Source organism: Bombina bombina, chromosome 1, assembly GCF_027579735.1.
Source record: "Bombina bombina isolate aBomBom1 chromosome 1, aBomBom1.pri, whole genome shotgun sequence".
In the NCBI taxonomy this organism is placed as follows: Eukaryota; Metazoa; Chordata; class Amphibia; order Anura; family Bombinatoridae; genus Bombina; species Bombina bombina.
Window position 1 is genome coordinate 1,289,268,456 of NC_069499.1, and position 24,146 is coordinate 1,289,292,601.

Below are 24,146 nucleotides of genomic sequence, written 5' to 3' on the forward strand. Positions count from 1 at the left end.
ATAAAGATATCTAAATTCATCAACAACCTCAATGTATATATAATGTAATAGTATTACTATCACAAATTGTAACAGTCTTGCTCTAGCGTGAATTTCATGGAGAGTACTCTGATCACCGGTTCACCTGCAGCTCAAATAGGACTTCTGCTTCCACACACTCTGAAATAGAACATAATAAAGCATACTATAAGAGTGATTATTAAGAGAGCAGAGTAAATAAAGTTTGCACACAACATACAAATTAGTAAGTAGAAATATGCACTGCTTGTATCATATAGTGTGAGAACTGACCTATACATTAACCATCTGACATTCACGGAGCTAACTGTCCCTCACTAAATACCATGAAATGAAGTGTCATTATGTGGAGTACACTAACCATATGCATAGAGAGGGTTATTGCCCAAATTAAAGCTACAACCATGTCACACCTTAGCAATTCAGAACTACGGCTGCATGTTAAAAGCTGATAGATGGAGCTGGCTAGTGAGTAGTGCAAATAAGTGAAAATAGAGGCTAAGTTATATGTCTACATGAGTGTGAAATGGTCACTAGTCCTAGCTACAGAACCTCAGGGACCCCATAGACTAGATACTCTATTCTAAGCTGTCATTACTGAGAGGGAGGAAGAGGGAGGAGGAGAGGAGCCCAGGCCAGAGGAGGGTGGAAGCTCACTACAGAGTGAGAAATTATGGAGGGTCACCAAAAGTTGATCAAATCATACTCAGAGTTAAGGCCCTCTGGGACCCTTGTCCTCAGTTTAAAAATCCAAAAAACTTCCCTTCCCCTAACCTGCAGTTCCTGTCCTCCCCTAAGTGGGGTAACTCTCTATATGATGGTCCAAGAGAAGGATGCTGTATCCATAGAGTGTATGCCTGAAAAATGTTGTACAAGTGGTGTGGTTAATACTCCAGCCCTAATGTCAGCAAGGTGTTCCTTGATACGGACCCTAGCCTCCCTGCTGGTAAGACCCACATATTGAAGAAAGCAAATCTTGCAATTGATGACGTATACCACATAGGTGGATCTGCAATTGAGACACAAATCTATCTCAAACACCTGGCCTGTTATTAATGAACTGAATTGGCTTCCTGTGGCCACCTTCTCGCAAGCCACACAAGTACGATGGTGGCAGCGAAAAGTGCCCTTGCAACTCAACCACGAGGAGATATGTTGACCTGACTTTCTCAACCTGGTTGGTGCTATCATGTTACCTATGGATTTGTTCTTCTTATAGGAGACTCTCAGACCTTTCTCTACCACTTCCTGCAGTTTGTCATCAGCAGACAACATGCCAAAGTTTTTTCTCAATATCTGACAAATGTCATCATATTGTTTAGAATATTCTGTAAGAAAAGTGATTTTATCATCTTTCATACTTAATGGATTGGATCTCCCTTCCTTGGTCTTGGAGGATTCAAGGAGTCTATCCCTAGGTATGCTTTTAACGATATTTCTGGCCTTAGAGATAACTGAGCTCTTATAGCCTCTTTCCTTAAATCTTCTTTCTAAGTCATCCGCTTGTTTGTTATAAACTGCTGCATCCCTACAATTTCTTTTAAGGCGGATGAACTGTCCTTTTGCAACCCCCTTGAACACCCCCTGTGGATGACAACTCTCTGCATGCAGAAGGGAGTTGCCAGAGATTGGCTTCCGATAGGTTTCTGAGGCTATGACCTGTCCCTGTTTACCTGTCAATGATACATCAAGAAAATTGATAGTATCACTCTGCACTTCATGGGTAAAATAAATACCCATGGCCTCATCATCCAAACTCTCCAGAAAGGCCTGCAGGTCAGAGCTACTGCCCCCCCATATGAACAGGAGATCGTCTATAAAACGACCATACCAGATGATACATTCTTTGAGGGGATTCCTATCTCCAAAGACGTGGGACAGCTCCCACCAACCCATGAAAAGGTTGGCATAGGAGGGGGCAAACTTTGCCCCCATAGCTGTCCTACGCCTCTGGAGAAAGAAATCCCCCTCAAATTCGAAGTAGTTGTGGCTCAGTAGGAAGTGGGTTACTTCCACTACATAGTCCAAAAAGGGCGAATCAGATCCATACTGTCTTTCCATGAAGAAACGAATGGCCTCCAATCCCCTCTCGTGTGGAATGGAGGTGTACAGTGACTTGACATCAGCAGTTACCCATAAAAAATTCTCTCCCCACTCCACACGGGAGAGGAGATTGAGAACATGCTTAGTGTCCAAAAGAAAGCTCCACAGGGAACTCACCAACTGCTGCAGTACCTGATCAAGCCACTCCGACAGGTGCTCCAAGAGGGAGCCAATGCCGCTGACAATTGGCCTCCCCTGCACATTGTCAACGGACTTGTGGACCTTGGGCAGATGATTAAATGTTGGTATTGCTGGGTTAGACACCATCAGGTAGTCCCGTGTATTATCATCTATAAAACCCAGTTCCACTCCATCGTCTACAAGGGAGGCCAACTGCCGCCGATACAGCCTTGTAGGATCACCTGTCAGAGTGGCATAATCATCAGGATTGCCCAACTGTCTATATGCCTCCTCCCGGAAGCTGTCTGCATTGAGTACCACTATAGTGCCACCCTTATCGGCGGCTCTCGCCACAATGCTATCATTATTAGCCAGGCTATCCAAAGCCCTCTTGTGGTTGATAGACATATTGCATCTTTGTCCTCTCTATGAATTATAGTACAACTTGGTGAGATCTTGCTCTACTCTTTGCTGAAATTTCTCCAGAATTTGTCCTCTATTTTGTAAAGGATAAAAAGAAGACTTGCATTTGAAGGATGGAGCTCGTACTGCCCCTCCAACAATCTGATCACCCCCTTCCCCTAGTGTTTCTAGGGCTCTGATGTCACAATACTCTAGGAAATCAAGTCCCTCCCCACCCCTTGATCCCCTTACTTCCTGGGACCTATTTACAGGAATGGAAATGTGACTCTCATACTCTCCACCCTGTTGGGAATGGTAGAACTTCTTTAGAGTCAGTCTTCGAATTAGCTTGTTAACATCAAGTAGATCAAGAGTTCTAAATAGATTGATGTCCGCAGAAGGTGTGAATGACAGTCCCAGACTAAGTACCTCCAGCTCATATTTGTTTAACACATGGTTTGAAAGATTCAGAATATTCTGTAGTTGCCTCTTCGTTGTCCCCTTCTCTGGGGGTACCTCCTTTGGTCCTTGAACTGTGTGTTTGGATCCAGTGTTTCTCCTCCCCCCCCCCATCTGATGTTCTTTGGGGGACCCAAAAAACCTGTTCCAGTTGGGCATTCTCTGTCTCCCTGGTGTCCCTCAAGGTGGCCTCTACACATCCTGGTTCTTCTCTGTAGTGTGAGTGCGATTGAGCGACCTGGGTCTTTAGTATGGGAGGTGGAAGTGTTGTTGAGCTCTCTTTAGGTCTTGTCACCTGTTCCCTAGGTGGTAGTTCTTCCCCACCTGATCCAGAGCCCTCGTTGTATGGCTCCCCCTCACTATCATAGAAGTTGACCCTTCTTCCTGTATTTCGCCTCTGCTTATTTCTTCCCCTCTGTTGGTTGGGAAAATAAGTATTTTTATTTTGATATTTTTTTAGCATATATCTGTCCCTCTTATTCCAAACATACACCCGATTCAAATCATAGTCCGATTGGTCTCGCAGGTATTTGTTGTGTTTCACTTCAAGTAATAGGATCTTAGCTTCTGCTATAATTTGTTGTAATGTGGTATCAAATTTAATATAGCTTGACTCCTTGCTTCTGTTATTCAGTTCCCTCTGACCTTCCTTTATTTTGGTTGCTAGCTCATTCAGGGACTTCTGTTTAAACTCACAGATCAATTTAATCAATTTTAGTGAACAGGTGGTCAAATGACCATTCCAAAGATCAATGAACACCTTATCATCAGTGATAAACGTGGGGAATTTATTAAGCCGTAGCCCCCTGGGTATAATACCCAATTCTTGATATTTGATTAGGGTCTTTATGTCCCAGCTCAGCTTATTTTCTTTTAGCAGAATTCTTCAAACAGAGCAGCCAGACTATAGTGAGATTTATCCGTGGAAAATACTTTATTGTAATCCACTTGGATAGTATCTCTCTCCTGTGCATTTCTCAGAGAAAATAACAAAACTGGAGTATCGTCAGAACTAACCCCTTCAGGTAATGAGTAAGGCAATCTGCTGAAACGCGTATACCTGTCTATCTGCAGTCTGCTTCCAACAGTAGATTTTTTTCTGTACAGTCTTAACCCCGGGGAGGTTATTTTTCCCCCCCTCACACTGTTTGTTTTTGGTTTGTCATAGACTTACCGCTCTGTGTGTTATCTCACTCATTTGCGCCTATGCGCGACTTGTTTGTTTAATAAACATTTTTATCTGCAATACATTCATACCTGTGCTCCTCGTATTCTCTTCTACTATGCTGCATGTGGCCATTCTTTGAGTGAGCACAGGTGTTGGGTGTGTGCGATATCCTGACCGCAAAGCTTGCTCGTTGTTAGGGATGCCTGGAGAGGAGGAGCTACATACCGCACTGACTAGGGAGGTTGTCTGGGAGCTACACAGTACCTAGTCATGGACGGAGACACTAGCCACACGGTAGAAACTGGTGCACACAGGACGATTCCTGGTGGGTGTCACACGGATCGGAGGTACGTGCTTGCTTTGCCCTGAATATTGTACAGCTTTCCTGTCTTATACCTCTTGGGACTTACCTAGATATAGCGGTGGGCTAGTAGCAATTGTGACCCGTTTGGGAAGGAAAACGGACGGTACTCCACTCCTCAGTAACCAGTGTTCAGGACTTGTATTGAGAGCACTGTGTATATGCGAGCTGCATGAATATTTAACCACAGCATGTTATAATTTGCCCTGTGTAGCACGCCGTGTCAGAGGCTACCCTCCCTTGAACTATTTTCCTTACAGTTGATTACATATTTCTACATCTATCTGATGGTTTTTGGTAAAATATGTATTTATACCTATACAGTGTGTATATATATATATATATATATATATATGTAATATATATATATATATATATATATATATATATATATATATATATATATAGATTATTATATATAGGTTTAGATATATACATATATATATATAGGGATATCTATTTAAAAATACATAGAACATATTCTCCTATGTGCAGAACATGTGAAATATTTACAGTAAATACAGAGTATAGCACATTTTTAAATAGGAATATTGCATAAATATGTTTTACATGTTTTCATCTACTTAACGGCTCCAATGCACTTATATATGTCTATATATATCTACATATGTATTTATGTGTTTATATGTGAAATATAAAGAAAGGATCAGCGCTCAGTTGTTCCACCAAAAGGTAGGTAATATATTACTGAGAAAGTGTGAATAGATTTTTACATCTAGCTGTGAGATATATACAGGTGAGATGTATATGTTCTCTGTAAGCTTAATGGGTGTAGGTATTTGAGCTGCTTGAACAAGTACGATACAGTGTACCCCTAACACTGACAAAAAAATTAAAATACAAGCGAAATGTCGAAAGAAGTTCAGCGCTGCAAACACGTGGAATACAAATACAATGTTACTATGTCAAATATACTAAATGTCTTTCAGATATGATAGACAAATGTTCTATCTATCCCACTGGTTCTATATGAACCGATATAAGACAAAGTCCGGTGAATATAAAAGTTCAACAATAGTAGTGCAATGGTTTGAATTGATAATACTAGGTGGAACTCAAATTACAACAATTGCAACAATGATGCTGGGGGATAAGTGGTATACCCTTACCAGAGGGTACCTCAATCTTATGAGGTAATGTCAGCGCGTCTGTATGGATTCTCTCCAGTCAGTCTTGGATTTTCCTCCTGTGTGTGAAGAGATCCAGGTCTTTACATTCGTGCCGACTTGTGTATGGTGCTTTCAATCTAGGAACTTCCTTGTTCTTTATATCACTGGCTTGGTATCTCCTCGTAGTATGGTGGTTCCGTCTGTTTGTATTTCCATCAGTATACATCTAAAACATTGGGGCTTGGTTAGGAGTTTTTTTATCAGCTTGTCTCAGGTGCAAAGTGTCTCTCTCCAAGTCAGAAATACTCTGAAAGCTCAGGAGAGAGATAAAAAAACTCCTAACCAAGCCCCAATGTTTTAGATGTATACTGATGGAAATACAAACAGACGGAACCACCATACTACGAGGAGATACCAAGTCAGTGATATAAAGAACAAGGAAGTTCCTAGATTGAAAGCACCATACACAAGTCGGCACGAATGTAAAGACCTGGATCTCTTCACACACAGGAGGAAAATCCAAGACTGACTGGAGAGAATCCATACAGACGCGCTGACATTACCTCATAAGATTGAGGTACCCTCTGGTAAGGGTATACCACTTATCCCCCAGCATCATTGTTGCAATTGTTGTAATTTGAGTTCCACCTAGTATTATCAATTCAAACCATTGCACTACTATTGTTGAACTTTTATATTCACCGGACTTTGTCTTATATCGGTTCATATAGAACCAGTGGGATAGATAGAACATTTGTCTATCATATCTGAAAGACATTTAGTATATTTGACATAGTAACATTGTATTTGTATTCCACGTGTTTGCAGCGCTGAACTTCTTTCGACATTTCGCTTGTATTTTAATGTGTTTATATGTGTATATATGTCTGTAAATACATAAATACACATATAAATACATAAATACATATGTACACATATATTTATATATATATATATATATATATATATATATTTATACACATATATATACATATTTAGATGTGTATCTCTATGTAAAAGCCCTTTTCGTGCCTTTTTTTTTCTAACACCTCATATCTTTGAGCCCTTATAACTTTATTACAATTTTTTTAAATAATTTTTATTAGATATTTTTATGAGTGTATCTATATATATATATATATATATATATAAATATATATATACAGTATATATAGATATATATACACATATACATCTTTAGACATGTATATGTATGTATCTCAATGTTAAAGCACTTTGTCTGCTTTTTTTTTTCTTCTAACACCCGAGACCTCATATCTTTGAGCCTTTCTAACGTTTTTGTGCAATATTTTTTTTAAAGTAATTTATTTTAGATAGTGTTATTATGAGTGTTACTATACTTTGTTATATATTTTTTATGTGTTTCGTGCAACTTTTTAGTTTTGCAAATCAGTTAACCAGAGCTCTGAAGTGACGGTAATCATTCTAGCGTAAATTGCAATTGCATTCAAGTGATCACGTTCACTTTCAAGCCCGGCGAGTGTAAACCCCCACAATAAACCCCTTATCGCTCACGCAAACCTTTTCCGCTCCACTCATAATCTGGCCCATAATGTCTGGATTAAAGATTTTCCAAATGAAGATATGACAATGATTGAACAAAGTTTTCTCAGAGCCTTCAAAGCCTCATACTCTGCATGATTCAGATAGGGCATGTAATTTTAAACAACTTTCTAATTTACTTTTAGCATCAAATGTGCTTTGTTTTCTTGGTATTCTTAAATGAAAGCTAAACCTAAAAAGGCTCATATCAATTTCATATCATATCAATTTCTAAGCGCTTGAAGGCCTCCTCTTATCTGAACGCATTTGACAGTTTTTCACAGCTAGAGGGCGTTAGTTCATGTATTTCATATAGATAACATTGTGCTTACGCCCGTGATATTATTTGAGTCAGCACTAATTGCCTTAAATGCAAGTCTGTCAAAAGAACTGAAATAAGGGGGCAGTCAGCAGAAGCTTATAAACAAGGTAATTACAGAGGTAAAAAGTGCATTAATATAACAGTGTTGGTGATGCAAAACTGGGGAATGGTAAATAAAGGAATTATCTATCTTTTTAAACAATAAAATTTTTGGTGTTTAGAGTCCCTTTAATGAACAGAGATGTTTGAACTCCTGCCAAGATGGTCAAATGGGATAAAAGTAATATAAATTCTTGTCCAAAATGCTATTTTACTAGCTAAAAATTAAGTACATATGCTTTGGGACTATCCTAAAATCAACACATTTTGGCATAGGGTTGGCATTTGGCTGAATTGGACTCTGAAATATAAGATTACTGTGCAAAAAGTTCATATTTTCTTTCTCTATGAGGCTCCTAGTGGTGAAACTGATGAGAGATTATTCAATTTAGCTATTGTGTGCGCAAAACAAATTCTTTTCTCATTATGGAAAGAGAAAAGAGATCAATCTCTATCGGAGTTTGTGGAAAAAAATACAACTACAAGCCATTCTCAAAACTTCCATAATGACCAGTGCCGTATTCTATACGGAGCGGGTCGTTAAGCCCTTAAGGACCAGCACCGTACCATGTATGACACTGCTGTCCTGGGCTTCTTTCTGCCCTGATCTCGCTAATAGTGTTGAGATTGCACTATTTCTGTATGCCCCACAAGTGGGGTAGTGCAAAAATAGAGCTGCAGAGTTACTGTTGCAGAGAGAGATATTCTGTGCCCCTCTCTGCATCGGGTAACGGTGGTGCTGATCATTGGTAGTGTGGGAGGGTAAGGAGGGAGGCGGTGGGCAGCCCATTGTTGGAGGGGGAAGGGAGGGGCAGGAATTGGCGGGACCGCTACACTACGGAAAAAATAAATGTTGAGAGCAAGAGGGAGGGGGAAGGAGGGAGGAGTAGGGAGAAGGAAGGAAGGGGAATAGAGGGTCCTAGAGTGGAGAGGGGGAACAGAGGGAAGGGGAAACAGACTTAGATGGGGAGGTGGGGTAAATGAGGGGGGTAGCAACACTACAGTACCAAAGATGGTGGAAATTAGTTAGAGGGGGTAGGGTTAGAGAGCTTTTTTGGAGGGATCAGGGAGGTGGGAAGGTAAGGGGGTAATCCTACACTGAAGAAAATAATAATAATACAAAAATAATTAAAAAAATAAAAGATCTAAAATTGCATACTGGCAGACTGTCTGCCAGTACCTAAGATGGGGTGACCAGTGGGGGGCGAGGGAGGGAAGAGAGCTGTTTGAGAGGGATTAGGTAGTGATCAGGGGGTGGGAAGTGTCAGGTAAGTGGGTAATCTCTACACTAAAGCTAAAAATAACCTTACAAGCTACTTGATTAACCCCTTCACTGCTAGCAATAATAAAATAATAGTGTGGTGTGCAGCAATAGCAAAGCCATATATGTCTGCTATTTCTGAACAAAGGGGATCCCAGAGAAGCTTTTACAACCATTTGTGTCATGATTGCACAAGCGGTATGTAAATCATTTCAGTGAGAAACATAACGTTTGTGAAAAAGTTAACAATTTTTTTATTTGATCACATTTGGCGTTGAAATGGTGGCATTAAATATATCAAAATGGGTCTAGATCAATATTTTGGGTTGTCTTACAAAAAAAAAAGTAGTTTTCGATAGGTAAATAAATAAAAACAAGGCTCTATTTCTGTTTAAATGAAGTGATGGCAAAAATGCTAAAAATGCTCTGGTCTTTAGGGAAGTTTGTGTCTAAAACGCCTGGTCCTTAAGGGGTTAAAAGTATATAAGAACATGGAAATAATTTATACAAAATTTTCCTCACAATGTTCATTTACAATTTTTGTATCCACTCCTTGACAGCTAAACACTGTGGTGAAGAAGGAGGATTGAGGTAAAAAGAGGAGATTTTTTTCATATACTTTTTCTTTTCTTTTCTTTTATACGAGGACACTGCCTTGTTATTTTAAGTTAAAAATGAGTATGGAAGTCTGATTAAATGTATACAGGCTGTTTAGTCCTAAGAAGTTTTGTATAAACTTTACATTGCAATTAATTATTTTCAGAAATATACTGAATATTGCTTGATTTTCGCATATTAATATTGAAGTTAGGTCAGTATTTTTTTTCCTTTTTATATTAATATATTTCATGTAACATTATATAACCATAATTTTTTTCTTTTGTGTTTTGTATTATTTTTACTTGAATTGCAATAAAAACAAATTTGTAAAAAATCAACATTATCATTCTCCATGGAAGTGAGCACAATGTTATCTATAGGGCACACTGTCAGGCTCTAAAAAATTAATAAAAAGTACTGAGATAAGAGGCAGCCTGCAGGGGCTTAGAAACAAGCAAACTTAGAGGTTATAAAGTATATTAGTATATTATTAGACCAATGTTGGTTTTGCAAAGATGAGGAATGATAGTAAAAGTGTTATCTATCTTTTTAAACAATGGAAAAAATTAAGTAGACTGTCCCTTTAATTTGTGGAGGTGATGATGGTCATAGCTAGCTTTACTTGAGGCAGATATTTTTCAGGTTTTTCATGGCCTTCCGCACAAAGTAGTGACAGCCATAGGCTACTGTTGATATTATGTTATAGTGACTGGTATAGAAAGTAATATACACATATCTTTATTAGTTTGGATCTTCAGTACAACTTCAGTGGTTTGAGTATGATGACGTATACTATGCATACTTGTAGCAACAGTTTTATATATATATATATATATATATATATATATATATATATATATAGTAATCTAGCATAAGGGTCAAGCACTCTCGTCACAAAAAGTCCAATGCCCCGGGTGCAGTCCTGATATGGTAAATACAATGAGCAAAAGAAGGTATACTCACGGAGTCTTTAATAACAAATGGGTGTTTATTCCCACTAAACCGTTTAGTAGGAATAAACACACATTTGTTATTGAAGACCCTGTGAGTGTACCTTCTTTTGCTCATATTATAAATATATATATCCATCAGGGGTAAGTCCGAAATATTCTAGGCCTTGATTTTTTCATAATATGAAATGAGAATGATTTTCACAGGTGGCACAAAAGCCACATAGACAAGGATTATCATTCTGTTACCGGATTTTCGGTGGCACTAAACAATTTTTGAAAACACAAACCAACTTATTTATTTAAATGCAGCATTTCCTACGAGTGATCACTTATGAAGTTTAATACCCTTCTCTACCTATGTCATCAAACCAATAGTATACATAATTACTAATACAAACATACATAACATGCATAAACAGTTCAACAAACACAAACACATAAACTAACAGACAAACAAAATTAAGGAGACTGAAAACACAGATTCACATTTATATATATGCATAGATTCCTCTGAAACTTTAAAATTTCCCATATTTGTGTTTCATTCCAGGTAACATTATTGGTTCGGGAATATTTATTTCCCCAAAAGGGGTCCTGGAGCACTCCGGATCTGTAGGACTTGCGTTGATTATCTGGGTTATTGGTGGTGGAGTCTCGGCTCTCGGATCCTTATGTTACGCAGAGCTTGGAGTTGCAATCCCAAAATCAGGAGGTGATTATTCATATGTCACTGAGATTTTTGGTGGGTTAGCTGGGTAAGTACTATAGCACAAGCCATGCTTTACTTTCTGGTTCAAATACATGATAACAGTCTCAGAGTTCATTGTAGCAGAATATAAGTGGAACTTTCATATACCTAAATAATAATTAGTAAGGATACACTAGACACTGACTTTAATTAAATATGAAGTAGGCTTTGTCAAAACTGAAAAAATAGTATAACTGTGTCTTAAGTTGTTTTTCACAGATAAATACATTGACAGTGATTTGTAGCAAATAACTTTAATAACAATCGCCTAGATCACAAGTTTTGCGCTATAGAGGGTGCGAAACGAACGCAACAAAAGTTGCGTTATTTCACCCTCCATAGCGCTGCATGTGAGCGCGATATGTTTGCGATGAGCTCCATACCGCACAAAATCCAAGCGCTGCTTTGACGTGCTCGCTTTCCCAATAAACATCAATGGGGAAAGAGTGTTAGAAAAAAACTAACACTTGTGATCGTGGGATGAAAAGCTCCCGACATTGCCGACACCAAAATAAAGTTATTAACCCTTAATCTGCTGTCCCCGACATCGCAGCCACTAATAAAAGCTATTAACCCCTATTTTGCCGCTCCCCAAATCAGCTGCCACTATAATAAAGTTATTAACCCCTATTCCCCCGCACCCCAACATCGCCCACACTATAATAAAGATATTAACTCCTATTCCGCTGCTCCCCGACATCGCCGCCACTAAATAAAGTTATTAACCCCTAAACCTCTGGCCTCCCACATCACTGTCACTAAATAAACCTATTAACCCCTAAACTGACAGCCCCCCACAACACAAATAACTAAATTAAACTATTAACCCCTAAACTGAACAACCCCCTAACTTTAAATTAAAATTACAAGATCCCTATCTTTAAAATAAATAAAAACTTACCTGGGAAATTAAAAAAACATAAGTTTAAACTATAAATTAAACTAAAATTACTATAATACTAAAATTAAAATAACTATCCATTAAATAAATTAAATTACACATTAAAAAAACTAACACTACTAAAAAAAAAAAATCTACAATTACAAAAAATAAAAAATACTAAATTACAAAAAATAATAAACACTAAATTACGAAAAATAACAAACAAAATTATCCAAAATAAAATCAATTACAGCTAATCTAATAGCCCTATAAAAATAAAAAAAGCCCCCCCGCAAAATAAAAAAAACCCTAGCCTACAATAAACTACCAATAGCCCTTAAAAGGGCCTTTTGTAGGGCATTGCCCTAAAGAAATCATCTCTTTTACCTGAAAAAAAAAAATACAAAGACACCCCCAACAGTAAAATCCACCACCCAACCAACCCCCCAAAATAAAAAACTTAACTCTAACAAAAACCTAAGCTACCCATTGCCCTGAAAAGGGCATTTGTATGGACATTGCCCTTAAAAGGGCATTCAGCTCTTTTTCTTGCCCTGATTGGGGGATTTAGCTCTTTTAAGAACGCCCAAACCCTAATCCAGAAAAAAACCCACCCAAAAAAAACCTGACGATTCACTTATAGTTTCTGAAGTCCGGACATCCAGGCGTTGAAGTCTTCATCCAGGCGACGAGGTCTTCATCCATCCAAGCGTCTTCTATCTTCATTCCGGTGGGGCGGGTCCATCCTGAAGACATCTGGCATGGAGCATCCTCTTCATATGGTCACCGCCGTATACTGAATCTTCAATGCAAGAAAGCCTTTTCAAAATGGCGTCTCTTGCATTCCTATTGGCTGATTTGATTTTTGAAATTCAAATCAGCCAATAGGATGAGAGCTACTGAAATCATATTGGCTGTTCAAATAGCTACTGTTTTGAAGCTCCACCTCTTTGTACTGGGCACCGCCACCTTGGAACTCAAGTATGCTCCCAGCCTGTGACAGAATCAGTGTGCATATACATATCAATGAGGTTGTTGACTTTTTGACAACTGTATATTGTGCTTTAGGTTAGGGTGCATGATACAAAGCAGGAGCTGTACATTTTTGCAGTGGCTGCATTGCTATATATTATTATAAAGTGCTTTTTAAATATATTTGTGTAACTGTAAAACTGTGTAAAAAATGCAAAAATGTAAAAAAGCTCAAACAATGTGTCATACGCCCTAACCCCAAGCAAAGATGCAGCTGTAAAACAGTGAGCAATATTACTGATCTGTGAGTGTGCACTGCTTCTGTCAGAGGCTGGGAAAATACTTGAGCTCCAAGATGGCGGTGTCCAGTGTGAAGAGGTGGAGCTTCAGTATCTGGGACCTTTAAGCTAATAAACAGGAAAATTGATTTGAAAAGAGCTGCAGGATGAAATGCAACAACAGTGAGTAGTTACTATTATTTTGTAGTTGAGCACAACAGTTTAATGTCCTCTTAAAGATTAATTGCTGAAATGGGAGGACATGGTCATATAGAGGAGACCACATTTATGGTTACTGATGTATAAATACTGTGATTTACAACAACCAGTGTGTAAAGCAGCTGAGATCAGAAACTCCTTTCAGGGATGGTGATAACACCAGGCATAACATTACATGACTATTTAGTGGCACGTAAAGAGAAGCTGTCTCTATATAATAGCAGCTCTACAGCACATGAACAATCTGTCACTGAGGTGCCAGAGACATTACTACAGAGCAGCAGCAGGTGTGCATTCTGCTTTGTGTCTATAAGACAGGGAGTATGTCTTCTGACCATCCAAAATCAGCTTATATGAAGTAAAGCCCAGTAGGAGAGGTAAATAAGCACCTGCCACCCACAAGGGTGCCAATATGTATTTTCCTATTCAAATAACAAAATATATATAACAGTGTATGAGATCCTTTTGCTACATTAATTCTAATTGTAATATGTACTGTCCCATTAAGTAATAATATACATTTTAAAATGTGTGAAATTAAATTTTATATCATATTTTTTATAAAGAACAGAAAGAGATAAGAGAACCCCAAAAAGTACTCATCAAAAACCATAGGATGTTGCATCCCATACAAGTCAGACAATCCAACCCTTAGCAAAACAATCCCTGTCATTGTCGCCAAGTCAAAAAGTCATCCAAGAAATTGCAAAGATACACTTCTAGTACTCACATACACACAAAACGGCCCATCTGCAACCTGCCCCATCCACAAAAGCCTCCTTGCTGCCGGGGAACCGATCTAAGCCCCCGAGCCCCAAGGTCCCCCCACCACCAGCACCACCACAAGCTCATGTTCAGCTTCATGGTCTTTCTTGCAAGTTCATATTTAGCTTCAATGTACTTCTTGCAAGTTTAAATTTACAGTGTGCAATATAAATTTTATATAATATTATTTTATACTGAACATTGCTAAACCTTCAAACACATCATTGCAATCATAAATTAACATCTGGATGATTTTATTTAATTTGTGTACAGAGTAATTTGAGTGTTACTTTATTTTTCTTATTTAATGGGTCATGATAGTTGAAAAGGGACGTGCTCTAATTCATTTACAAACGGGTTAAACAAATATTAGAAGTACAGCCCGTGACCTGCAGAGTACTGCAGGTTCTGCCACTAATCCAAACAGCAGTGGTAATTGCACTACTCAGTTTGTAGGAGTCTAATACATTGAAGGGCCGCTAGTCTTAAAACTCCATGCTCTGTCAAATTTGAGCATGTCATTTTTCTACTATAATGACTATAAAAAATTGTATAGTGCTTATTTACATGTGAAGCATGCAGAAGAACTTTAACAGTTCATTTCTAACTAATGTATAGTTAATTTATGAGCTATGTAAATCTGGTGTGTGTATATTAATGCTTTAAATGTCATTAGTCCATATTTCCTGGTACAGTATATATATATGTACCAGAACATATATACTGATATGTGACATCACATTTGTGGCATGTGTGCACTTGTGCAGTTCGTGTCTACAGTGCAAATAGTAGCTCTAAAAACTTAGGTCACAGAACTGGAAGTTGCAGACCTTTGTTTCTCTCATAATTCAGATAGAGCATACATGTTTTCAATTTACTTCTATTATCAAATTTTCTTCATTTTCTTGTTTTCCTTTGTTGAAAAGCAGGAAGGTTAGTTCAGGAGAGTCTGCAGCACTATGAGGCAGCAGTTTTGCAACAATATTATACATTTGCAAGAGCACTAGATGACAGCACTATTTCCTGTCATGTAGTAGTGCTTCAGGCATGTGCACACTACCTATCTAGATATCTCTTCATCAAAGAATAACATGAGAATTAAACAAATTTGATAATAGAATAAATTGGAAAAAAATGGTATTCTCTATCTGAATAATAACAAATAATGGTGGGTTTCATGTCCCTTTAATGACAATACTTACAATTTACATTGGCTTTTAAGAACTACCATCTGTGAGGGTCTTTTAAAAACCACACAAAAGCACAACATAAACAAACGTTCTCCCAATCAAAACCACACAAAAGCACAACATAAACAAACGTTCTCCCAATCAAAACCGCACTAAAGCACAAAATAAACAAACGTTCTCCCAATCAAAACCCCACTAAAGCACAACATAAACAAATGTTCTCCCAATCAAAACCGCACTAAAGCACAACATAAACAAACGTTCTCCCAATCAAAACCACACAAAAGCACAACATAAAAAAACGTTCTCCCAATCAAAACCGCACTAAAGCACAACATAAACAAACGTTCTCCCAATCAAAACCGCACTAAAGCACAACATAAACAAATGTTCTCCCAATCCAAACCGCACTAAAACACAACATAAACAAATGTTCTCCCAATCAAAACCGCACTAAAACACAACATAAACAAACGTTCTCCCAATCAAAACAGCACTAAAGAAGATATTCTGGAAATGTAGCAAATGTAACTCAGGAGGATAACTGAATGATTGGAATTTGGGACAGTGTCTAATTCACTGTAGATAATGTCAATTTTATTTATTTCAGGACCAAGGCTAGCAACCTATTGGTATTGAGCACAATCAGTTAGAAAAAATTATCTAATTATTTTTTAAGAGAAAATCACTATTAATATCTATGGAAATGTTTGTAGATAAATAATTTGATAATTTTTTCTAAAGGATTGTGATGGCCAACAAAATGATTTGTGACTTCACTACATGAGAGACACAAATTCCTCTAGCACTGCAGTAAACCTTTTGGAAAAGCACATTTAGGTATCTCTCAGACGCTATATTTAGTTTTGAGTCAATTGGGATGAAGGATACGTGAGTCAATATAATATCCATAGATTAGGGATGGGATTAGGGACAACTTGACAAATATTAGTTTTAGAAGTTTGCATTTAATTTTTTTAGTTTAAAACTGTGAATTATTTAAAACTCAAGTCATTTGATAAATGATGATATAAAAAGTAACCCACACCTTATTTTATCAGACAGTTTTTTGTTTTGTCTCTGTGGTTATTTCCTTGCAGAACCAGTGCACAAATGATTAGTATTTCTAATAATTGAAAGAGAAACAATAATTTGTTAATAAAGTTACTTTCAACAGTTTAGCAATATCACAGTCTCCAGCCTAGCTATACACATGTAAACATATTATTAGACATTTGCGTTTTGTTTCGGACGAATTCGGAATTCAGACGAATTTTGGCCGATTCGGTGATTCGGATGCATCCGAATTGCTGAATCGGCACATCCCGAAAAATTCCAAAAAATTCAGAAAATTAATAAATATGTTTCCGAATTTTCATATTCATATTCTGAATTTTTAAATGTTTCTTCCTAAACCGCAGTTCCCCGACACTAAGTATAACCCCTAAACCACCGTTCCCCGACATCGCTGAAACTAACTAAACCTATTAACCCCTAAACCGCACCCCCCCCCCACATCACCGACACTAACTAAACCTATTAACCTCTAAACCGTCGTTCCGAAACATCGCCAACATGAACTAAACCTATTAAACCCTAAACCGCACCCCCCCACATTGCCGACACAAACAAAACCTATTAACCTCTAAACCACCCCCCCACACATCGCTGACATAAACTAAACCTATTAACCCCTAAACTACACTCCCCCCACATCGCCGACACAAACTAAACCTATTAACCCCTAAACCGCACACACCCCCACATCGCCAACACTAACTAAATCTATTAACCCCTAAACCGAAGTTCACAAACATCGCCAATACTAACTAAACCTATTAACCCCTAAACCGCCGGCCCACACATCGCAACAACCTAATTTAAACTATATTAACCCCTAAACCTAATACCCCCTAACCCTAAACCTAACCCTAACCCTAAACCTAACCCTAACCCTAAACCTAACACCCCCTAACTTTAACATAATTAAAATATAACTATTAACTAAATAAAAGTTACAACTATTAACTAATAATACCTAATCTAAATACAAAGTAACTTACCTATATTTACCCCTAAACCTAAATTAAAGTTACAATTATGAACTAATAATAACTATTTAAATCTAAATACAAAGTAACTTACCTGTGAAACAAAACCTAAGCTAGCTACAATATAACAAATAGTTATTGTGTAGCTAGCTTAGGTTTTATTTTTATTTCACAGGTAATTTTGTATTTATTTTAACTAGGTAGTTAGGAAATAGTTAAAACCTCTTTAGGTACTCACAGTTGTTGAAGTCCCGCTTAAACGATCTTCATCCCGGCGGCTCCATCTTCGTCCAGGCGGCTCCATCTCCATCCATTGCGGGACCGTCATCTTCTTCATCCCTGCGGAGGCGGAGCTGCGATGCACAGAGGTGGTGATCCAGGCGAAGGTCCAAGGTGGAGGTCCAGGCGAAGGTCCAAGGCGGAGGTCCAGGCGGATGTCCATCAATCTGACATGGAGGTCCTCTTCATGCAATCGTTCACCACACACTGAGGATTGAAATGCAAGGTACCCCTTTTATACTGGGGGTACCATTGCATTCCTATTGGCTGAAAATTTTGAATCAGCCAATAGGAATTAGGGCTGCTAAAATCCTATTGGCTGTTCAAATCAGCCAATAGGATTTAAGCAGCTCTCATTCTATTGGATGAGGAATCATCCAATAGAATGAGAGCTGCTTAAATCCTATTGGCTGTTCAAATCAGCCAATAGAATTTAAGCAGCTCTCATTCTATTGGATGATGAATCATCCAATAGAATGAGAGCTGCTTAAATCCTATTGGCTGATTTGAACAGCCAATAGGATTTAAGCAGCTCTCATTCTATTGGATGATTCCTCATCCAATAGAATGAGAGCTGCTTAAATCCTATTGGCTGATTTGAACAGCCAATAGGATTTGAGCAGCTCAAATTCCGATTGGGTGATTAAAAATTTTCAGCCAATAAGAATGCAAGGGACGCCATCTTGAATCGCGTACCTTGCATTGAAGATTCAGTGTACAGCGGCGACTGTATGAAGCGGATGCTCCTCGCCGGATGTTTTCAGGATGGACCGCTCCGCGCCGCCGGGATCAAGATAGAAGATGCCACCTGGATGAAGATAGAAGAGGCCATCTGGATGAAGACTTCTCGCCGCCGGGATGAAGATCATTCAAGCGGGACTTCAAAAACTGTAAGTGGATCATCGGGAGTTAGTGTTAGGTTTTTTTAACGTTTTTTTGGGTGGGTTTTTTTTAGATTAGGGTTTGGGCAGTAAAAGAGCTAACTGGGGCAATCCAAATGCCCTTTTCAGAGCAATGGGTAGATTAGTTTTTTTTTTATTTTTTTTATTTTGTGGGTTTGGGGGTTTGTAATGTTAGTGGGTATTTGTAAAAAAAAAAAAAAATCAGAAAAAGAGCTGATATCTTTAGGGCAATGCCCTACAAAAGGCCCTTTTAAGGGCCATAGGTAGTTTATTCTAGATTAGGTTTTTTTATTTTGGGGTGGGTTTTTTTTTTAAATGGGTATTAGAATAGGAATAATTTTTATACGTTTTGATAATTTGTTTGTTATTATGTGTATTTTATTTTTATTTTTTTGTTTTGGGGTGGGTTTTTATTTTTAGATTAGGGCTAGGGCAGCAAAAGAGCTAGCTGCCCTTTTAATGGCAGTCCCCATACAAATGTCCTTTTCAGGGCAAAGGGTAGATTAGGTTTTACTTTATTTTTATTTTGTGGGTTTGGGGGGTGGGGTTTGTATACTGTTAGGGGGTGAATGTTTTGTTTTGTAGCAAAAGAACTGTTAACTTTAGGGCAATGCCCTACAATAGGCCCTTTTAAGGGCCCTTGGTAGTTTATTATAGATTGGGGGGGGTATTATTATTATTATTATTATTTAAAGGGTATTATTAGAATAGGAATAATTTTTATTGTTTTTGATAATTTGTTGTTTTTTGTAAGGGTAGTTTTTTTTATTTTTTGTAATTTTAGTGTTTTTTATTTTTTGGAATGGTGTTTTTTTTTTATAATGATATGATTTAGTGTAAGGCAGCTTAGGTTTTATTTTTATTTCACAGGTAAGTTTGTATTTATTTGAACTAGGTAGACTAGTTAGTAAATAGTTATTAACTATTTATTGACTACCTAGTTAAAATAAAAACAAAATTACCTGTGAAATAAAAAAAAAACCTAAGCTAGCTGCAATATAACTATTAGTTATATTGTAGCTAGCTTAGGTTTTATTTCACAAGTAAGTTACTTTGTATTTAGATTTAAATAGTTATTATTAGTTAATAATTGTAACTTTAGTTATATTTTTATTATGTTAAAGTTAGGGGGTGTTAGGTTTAGGGTTAGGGGGTGTTAGGTTTCGGGGTTAATATAGGTAAGTTACTTAGTATTTTTATTTAAATAGGTAATATTAGTTAACACTTGTAACTTTAATTTAGTTATATTTTTATTATGTTAAAGTTAAGGGGTGTTAGGTTTAGGGTTAGGTTTAGGGTTAGGGGTGTTAGGTTTAGGGGTTAATATAGGTATCTTACTTTGTATTTAGATTAAAATAGGTATTATTAGTTAATAACTGTAATTTAGTTATATTTTAATTATGTTAAAGTGAATGTCAATTTTGATGCTAAAGTTTTAAAAAATTAGATTAAAAACAGGGGCACTTTAATTCATCAAAATTTACATTTCACTCCTGTTGAGAAAAAAAACTTACCTTTTAATCTTCACAGCAGCTCCAGCTTCCTCCACCCGTCGCAAAGCCTCTTCCTGGGTCTAAAATGATAAATCCGGCTTCCTCCGATCACGGCGTTGAATCAGACGCTGATTCCCCCGGGGGGGGGGCCGTGATTGGACGATGACCTATCCATCATTTCTGACGTCCGAAATGGCTTGCAACGACCTGAGGAAGCTGGAGCTGCTGTCAAGATTAAAAGGTAAGTTTTTTTTCTCAACAGGAGTGAAATGTAAATTTTGATGAATTAAAGTGCAACTGTTTTTAATCAAATTTTTTAAAACTGGGCACTTTAGCATCAAAATTGACATTCACTTTAAAGTTAGGGAGTGTTAGGGTTAGGGTTAGGTTTAGGGTTAGGGGGTGTTAGGTTTAGGGGTTAATATAGGTAAGTTACTTTGTATTTAGATTTAAATAGGTATTATTAGTTAATAATTGTAACTTTAATTTAGTTATATTTTAATTATGTTAAAGTTAGAGGGTGTTAGGTTTAGGGTTAGGGCCTGGGTTAGGGGGTGTTAGGGGTTAATATAGGTAAGTTACTTTGTATTTAGATTTAAATAGGTATTATTAGTTAATAATTGTAACTTTAATTTAGTTATATTTTAATTATGTTAAAGTTAGAGGGTGTTAGGTTTAGGGTTAGGGGGTGTTAGGTTTAGGGGTTAATATAGGTAAGTTACTTTGTATTTAGTTTTAAATAGGTATTATTAGTTAATAATTGTAACTTTAATTTAGTTATATTTTAATTATGTTAAAGTTAGAGGGTGTTAGGTTTAGGGTTAGGGCCTGGGTTAGGGGGTGTTAGGGGTTAATATAGGTAAGTTACTTTGTATTTAGATTTAAATAGGTATTATTAGTTAATAATTGTAACTTTAATTTAGTTATATTTTAATTATGTTAAAGTTAGAGGGTGTTAGGTTTAGGGTTAGGGGGTGTTAGGTTTAGGGGTTAATATAGGTAAGTTACTTTGTATTTAGTTTTAAATAGGTATTATTAGTTAATAATTGTAACTTTAATTTAGTTATATTTTAATTATGTTAAAGTTAGAGGGTGTTAGGTTTAGGGTTAGGGCCTGGGTTAGGGGGTGTTAGGGGTTAATATAGGTAAGTTACTTTGTATTTAGTTTTAAATAGGTATTATTAGTTAATAATTGTAACTTTAATTTAGTTATATTTTAATTATGTTAAAGTTAGGGGGTGTTAGGTTTAGGGGTTAATATAGTTTAAATTAGGTTGTTGCGATGTGGGGGCCGGCGTTTATGGGTTAATCGGTTTAGTTAGTATTGGCGATGTTTGTGAATGGCAGTTTAGGGGTTAATAGGTTTAGTTAGTATTGGCGATGTTTGTGAACAGCGGTTTAGGGGTTATTAGTTTTAATTAGTGTTGTCGATGTGGGGGGGTGCGGTTTAGGGGTTAATAGGTTTAGTTCGTATCAGCGATGTGGGGGGTGCGGTTTAGGGGTTAATAGGTTCCGTTTGTGTCGGCGATATGGGGGGTGCGGTTTAGGGGTTAATAGGTTTAGTTCGTGTCGGCGATGTGAGGGTGTGGTTTAGGGGTTAATAGGTTTAGTTTGTGTTGGCGATGTTTCGGAACGGCGATTTAGGGGTTAATATGTTTAGTTAGTGTTGGCGATGTGGGGGGTGCGGTTTAGGGGTAATAGGTTTAGGTAGTGTTAGTGATGTAGGGGGATGGCGATTTAGGGGTTAATAGCTTAATTTAGTGGCAGCGGCGGTTTAACATAATTTTGTTTTGGCAATCGCCGGAACTTTAGCTAGAAATAACGATTTGGTCCGTAATAAAGATTCAGTCCGACATTAATAATAATTCGGTAACGGTTTTGAATGCATCAAAATTTGGAACAACACAAATAAATCCCAAAACCGAATTACCGACACATACCGAATTATTACGAATGTCTCAAACCAAATTTTTTTACGGCCCAAAATGAAACAAAGCGACCCAAATTTTTCGATCGTGCACAAGTCTACATATTATCAAACAAGACAATGCAAGTAACAAAGAACATGTATTAAAACCTTGCAATTACAAGACATTTCTGTTGTATTGCTATAGAATATCATTCAAGTCTAAAAAAAAATCTTTAGGTGTTTACTATTTATTTAAGAGACAGATAAGTGGTGATAGGTTGAGTAAGACATAAGGGAGAGGAGGATGATTGGTGACAGTGGTTCTGAGAGAGGGTGTGAAAGGGAAGATGGTTTATAAGTGGTAGGAGAAAAGGAGAGTGGTGATGATTTTACTTCTAGATTTCATGATGAATAAGAGTGGAGACTGAGTGTAAGTTGGAGGTTAAAGGTGAAACCAATGAGATAGAGGTTATTAGAGGGAGGGATGCTATATACCAAAAACCTTATTCTACAAAAAAAAAGGTTAATTTAGCAATGAGTTTGGTCTTCCAGGTTAGATATTCTCTCTGGGTCTGCATTATGAATGTCTGGTGTGAACAGCCAAGTCCTATACCTATACCCTTTATCACCTGTACATGACTTTGTAAACATAAGATATAACACATGGCAATCTAATACATAAATAATAGATTTATATTAAACAAACACAAAAATAATGTATAGGACAGTGCACTCAAAATAAATAAATAAATAAATATTTAAATAAGCATGGCAAAATATGCTGTGTTATTTTGCTGTATATTTAGAATACATTTACTTAAGTTTACAAAAGGAAAGTGTTTACAGTGTCCTCAGAGTGCAATATCCTGCTAAGGTTAAATATAAAAATTTTATAAATTGTGCGCACATACTAAAATGTGTGTGTGTGGCCACTCTGGGGCTCCATATGGACTTTTTTTTTCTAAAAAGCCTTTTAATTGCTGATATACTGTATACTGTGTGTATAAAAATACTATAATGTCCCCTTGAGTTTCTTTTCAAACTTTTAACAGAATTAAAATGTAATAATGCACCAGATTACAAGCTAATGTGAAGCAAATTCAGCTTTTTATAGAAGTTGAAGGAATTTGTCTTCCTCAAACCTCACAGGAGGAAAAGTGGCACATGAAAAATGAATCAGGAGTATTTACAGAGAATGTTACGAAAACATTCTGCATGGAATGGCACCCAAACTATTTGCAGTTTGGAAAAAACATACTTCTTTGATTTTAGAATACCCTGTGCATCACATGGGTACAATCTAATTCTTCTCCAACAATAAAAATAGCCTTTTCTCATTTTACCACCTGGTTGAAGGAAAGGAAATAAAACTCTGATAGTTCACCCTCTGGGTTTTAGAAAATGTCTCAGTGCCACAGAATATGTGGCTGAGCAATTCTATGGCCAAGCCCTTTGGATGACTGAAAAATGCCACAGCCCAGAAATTATTTACAGATAAGTCCACACTTGTCATAAGGGAAAAGGATTCAGTAGAATGGGGGTTCTTAGGTTGAGGAACCTTTAAATTGGGTTGGGTGTATGGGCTGGATTGTCTAAGGGGTTGGGAAATTACCTATAGGCTCTTTTGCATTGTTTGAGGGCCTATTGGGGTTTCTGTTTGTGGACAGGGGGTCTTGTGTTGAAGGTGTCTGTAATTTATTATGGTGAATGGAGAAAATGGGTTTTTTTTGGTCTGGAGAGAAGGTATCAAAAAGGGTTAAATAATGGTAAAAGGGTTCAGCAATGAATGGTTTAATGCGAATGACAATAAGACCACATCATGTAAATTTAACCTTTCAGATCTCTAGAAGAACAAATTTGCTTGGAGTTGTAAATAAAGCCATTAAGTCTCATGCAGG

At 37.2% G+C, this 24,146-nt stretch overlaps 1 protein-coding gene across 1 annotated transcript in view; it reads left to right on the forward strand.

The window, feature by feature from the left end:
* Positions 1-24,146, forward strand: part of SLC7A10 (solute carrier family 7 member 10) — a 171,221-nt gene that overhangs the window by 88,666 nt on the left and 58,409 nt on the right. The window contains exon 2 of the mRNA XM_053695063.1: positions 11,110-11,314. Coding sequence (XP_053551038.1) covers positions 11,110-11,314 — 205 coding nt within the window. The remainder of the gene's footprint in view (positions 1-11,109; positions 11,315-24,146) is intronic.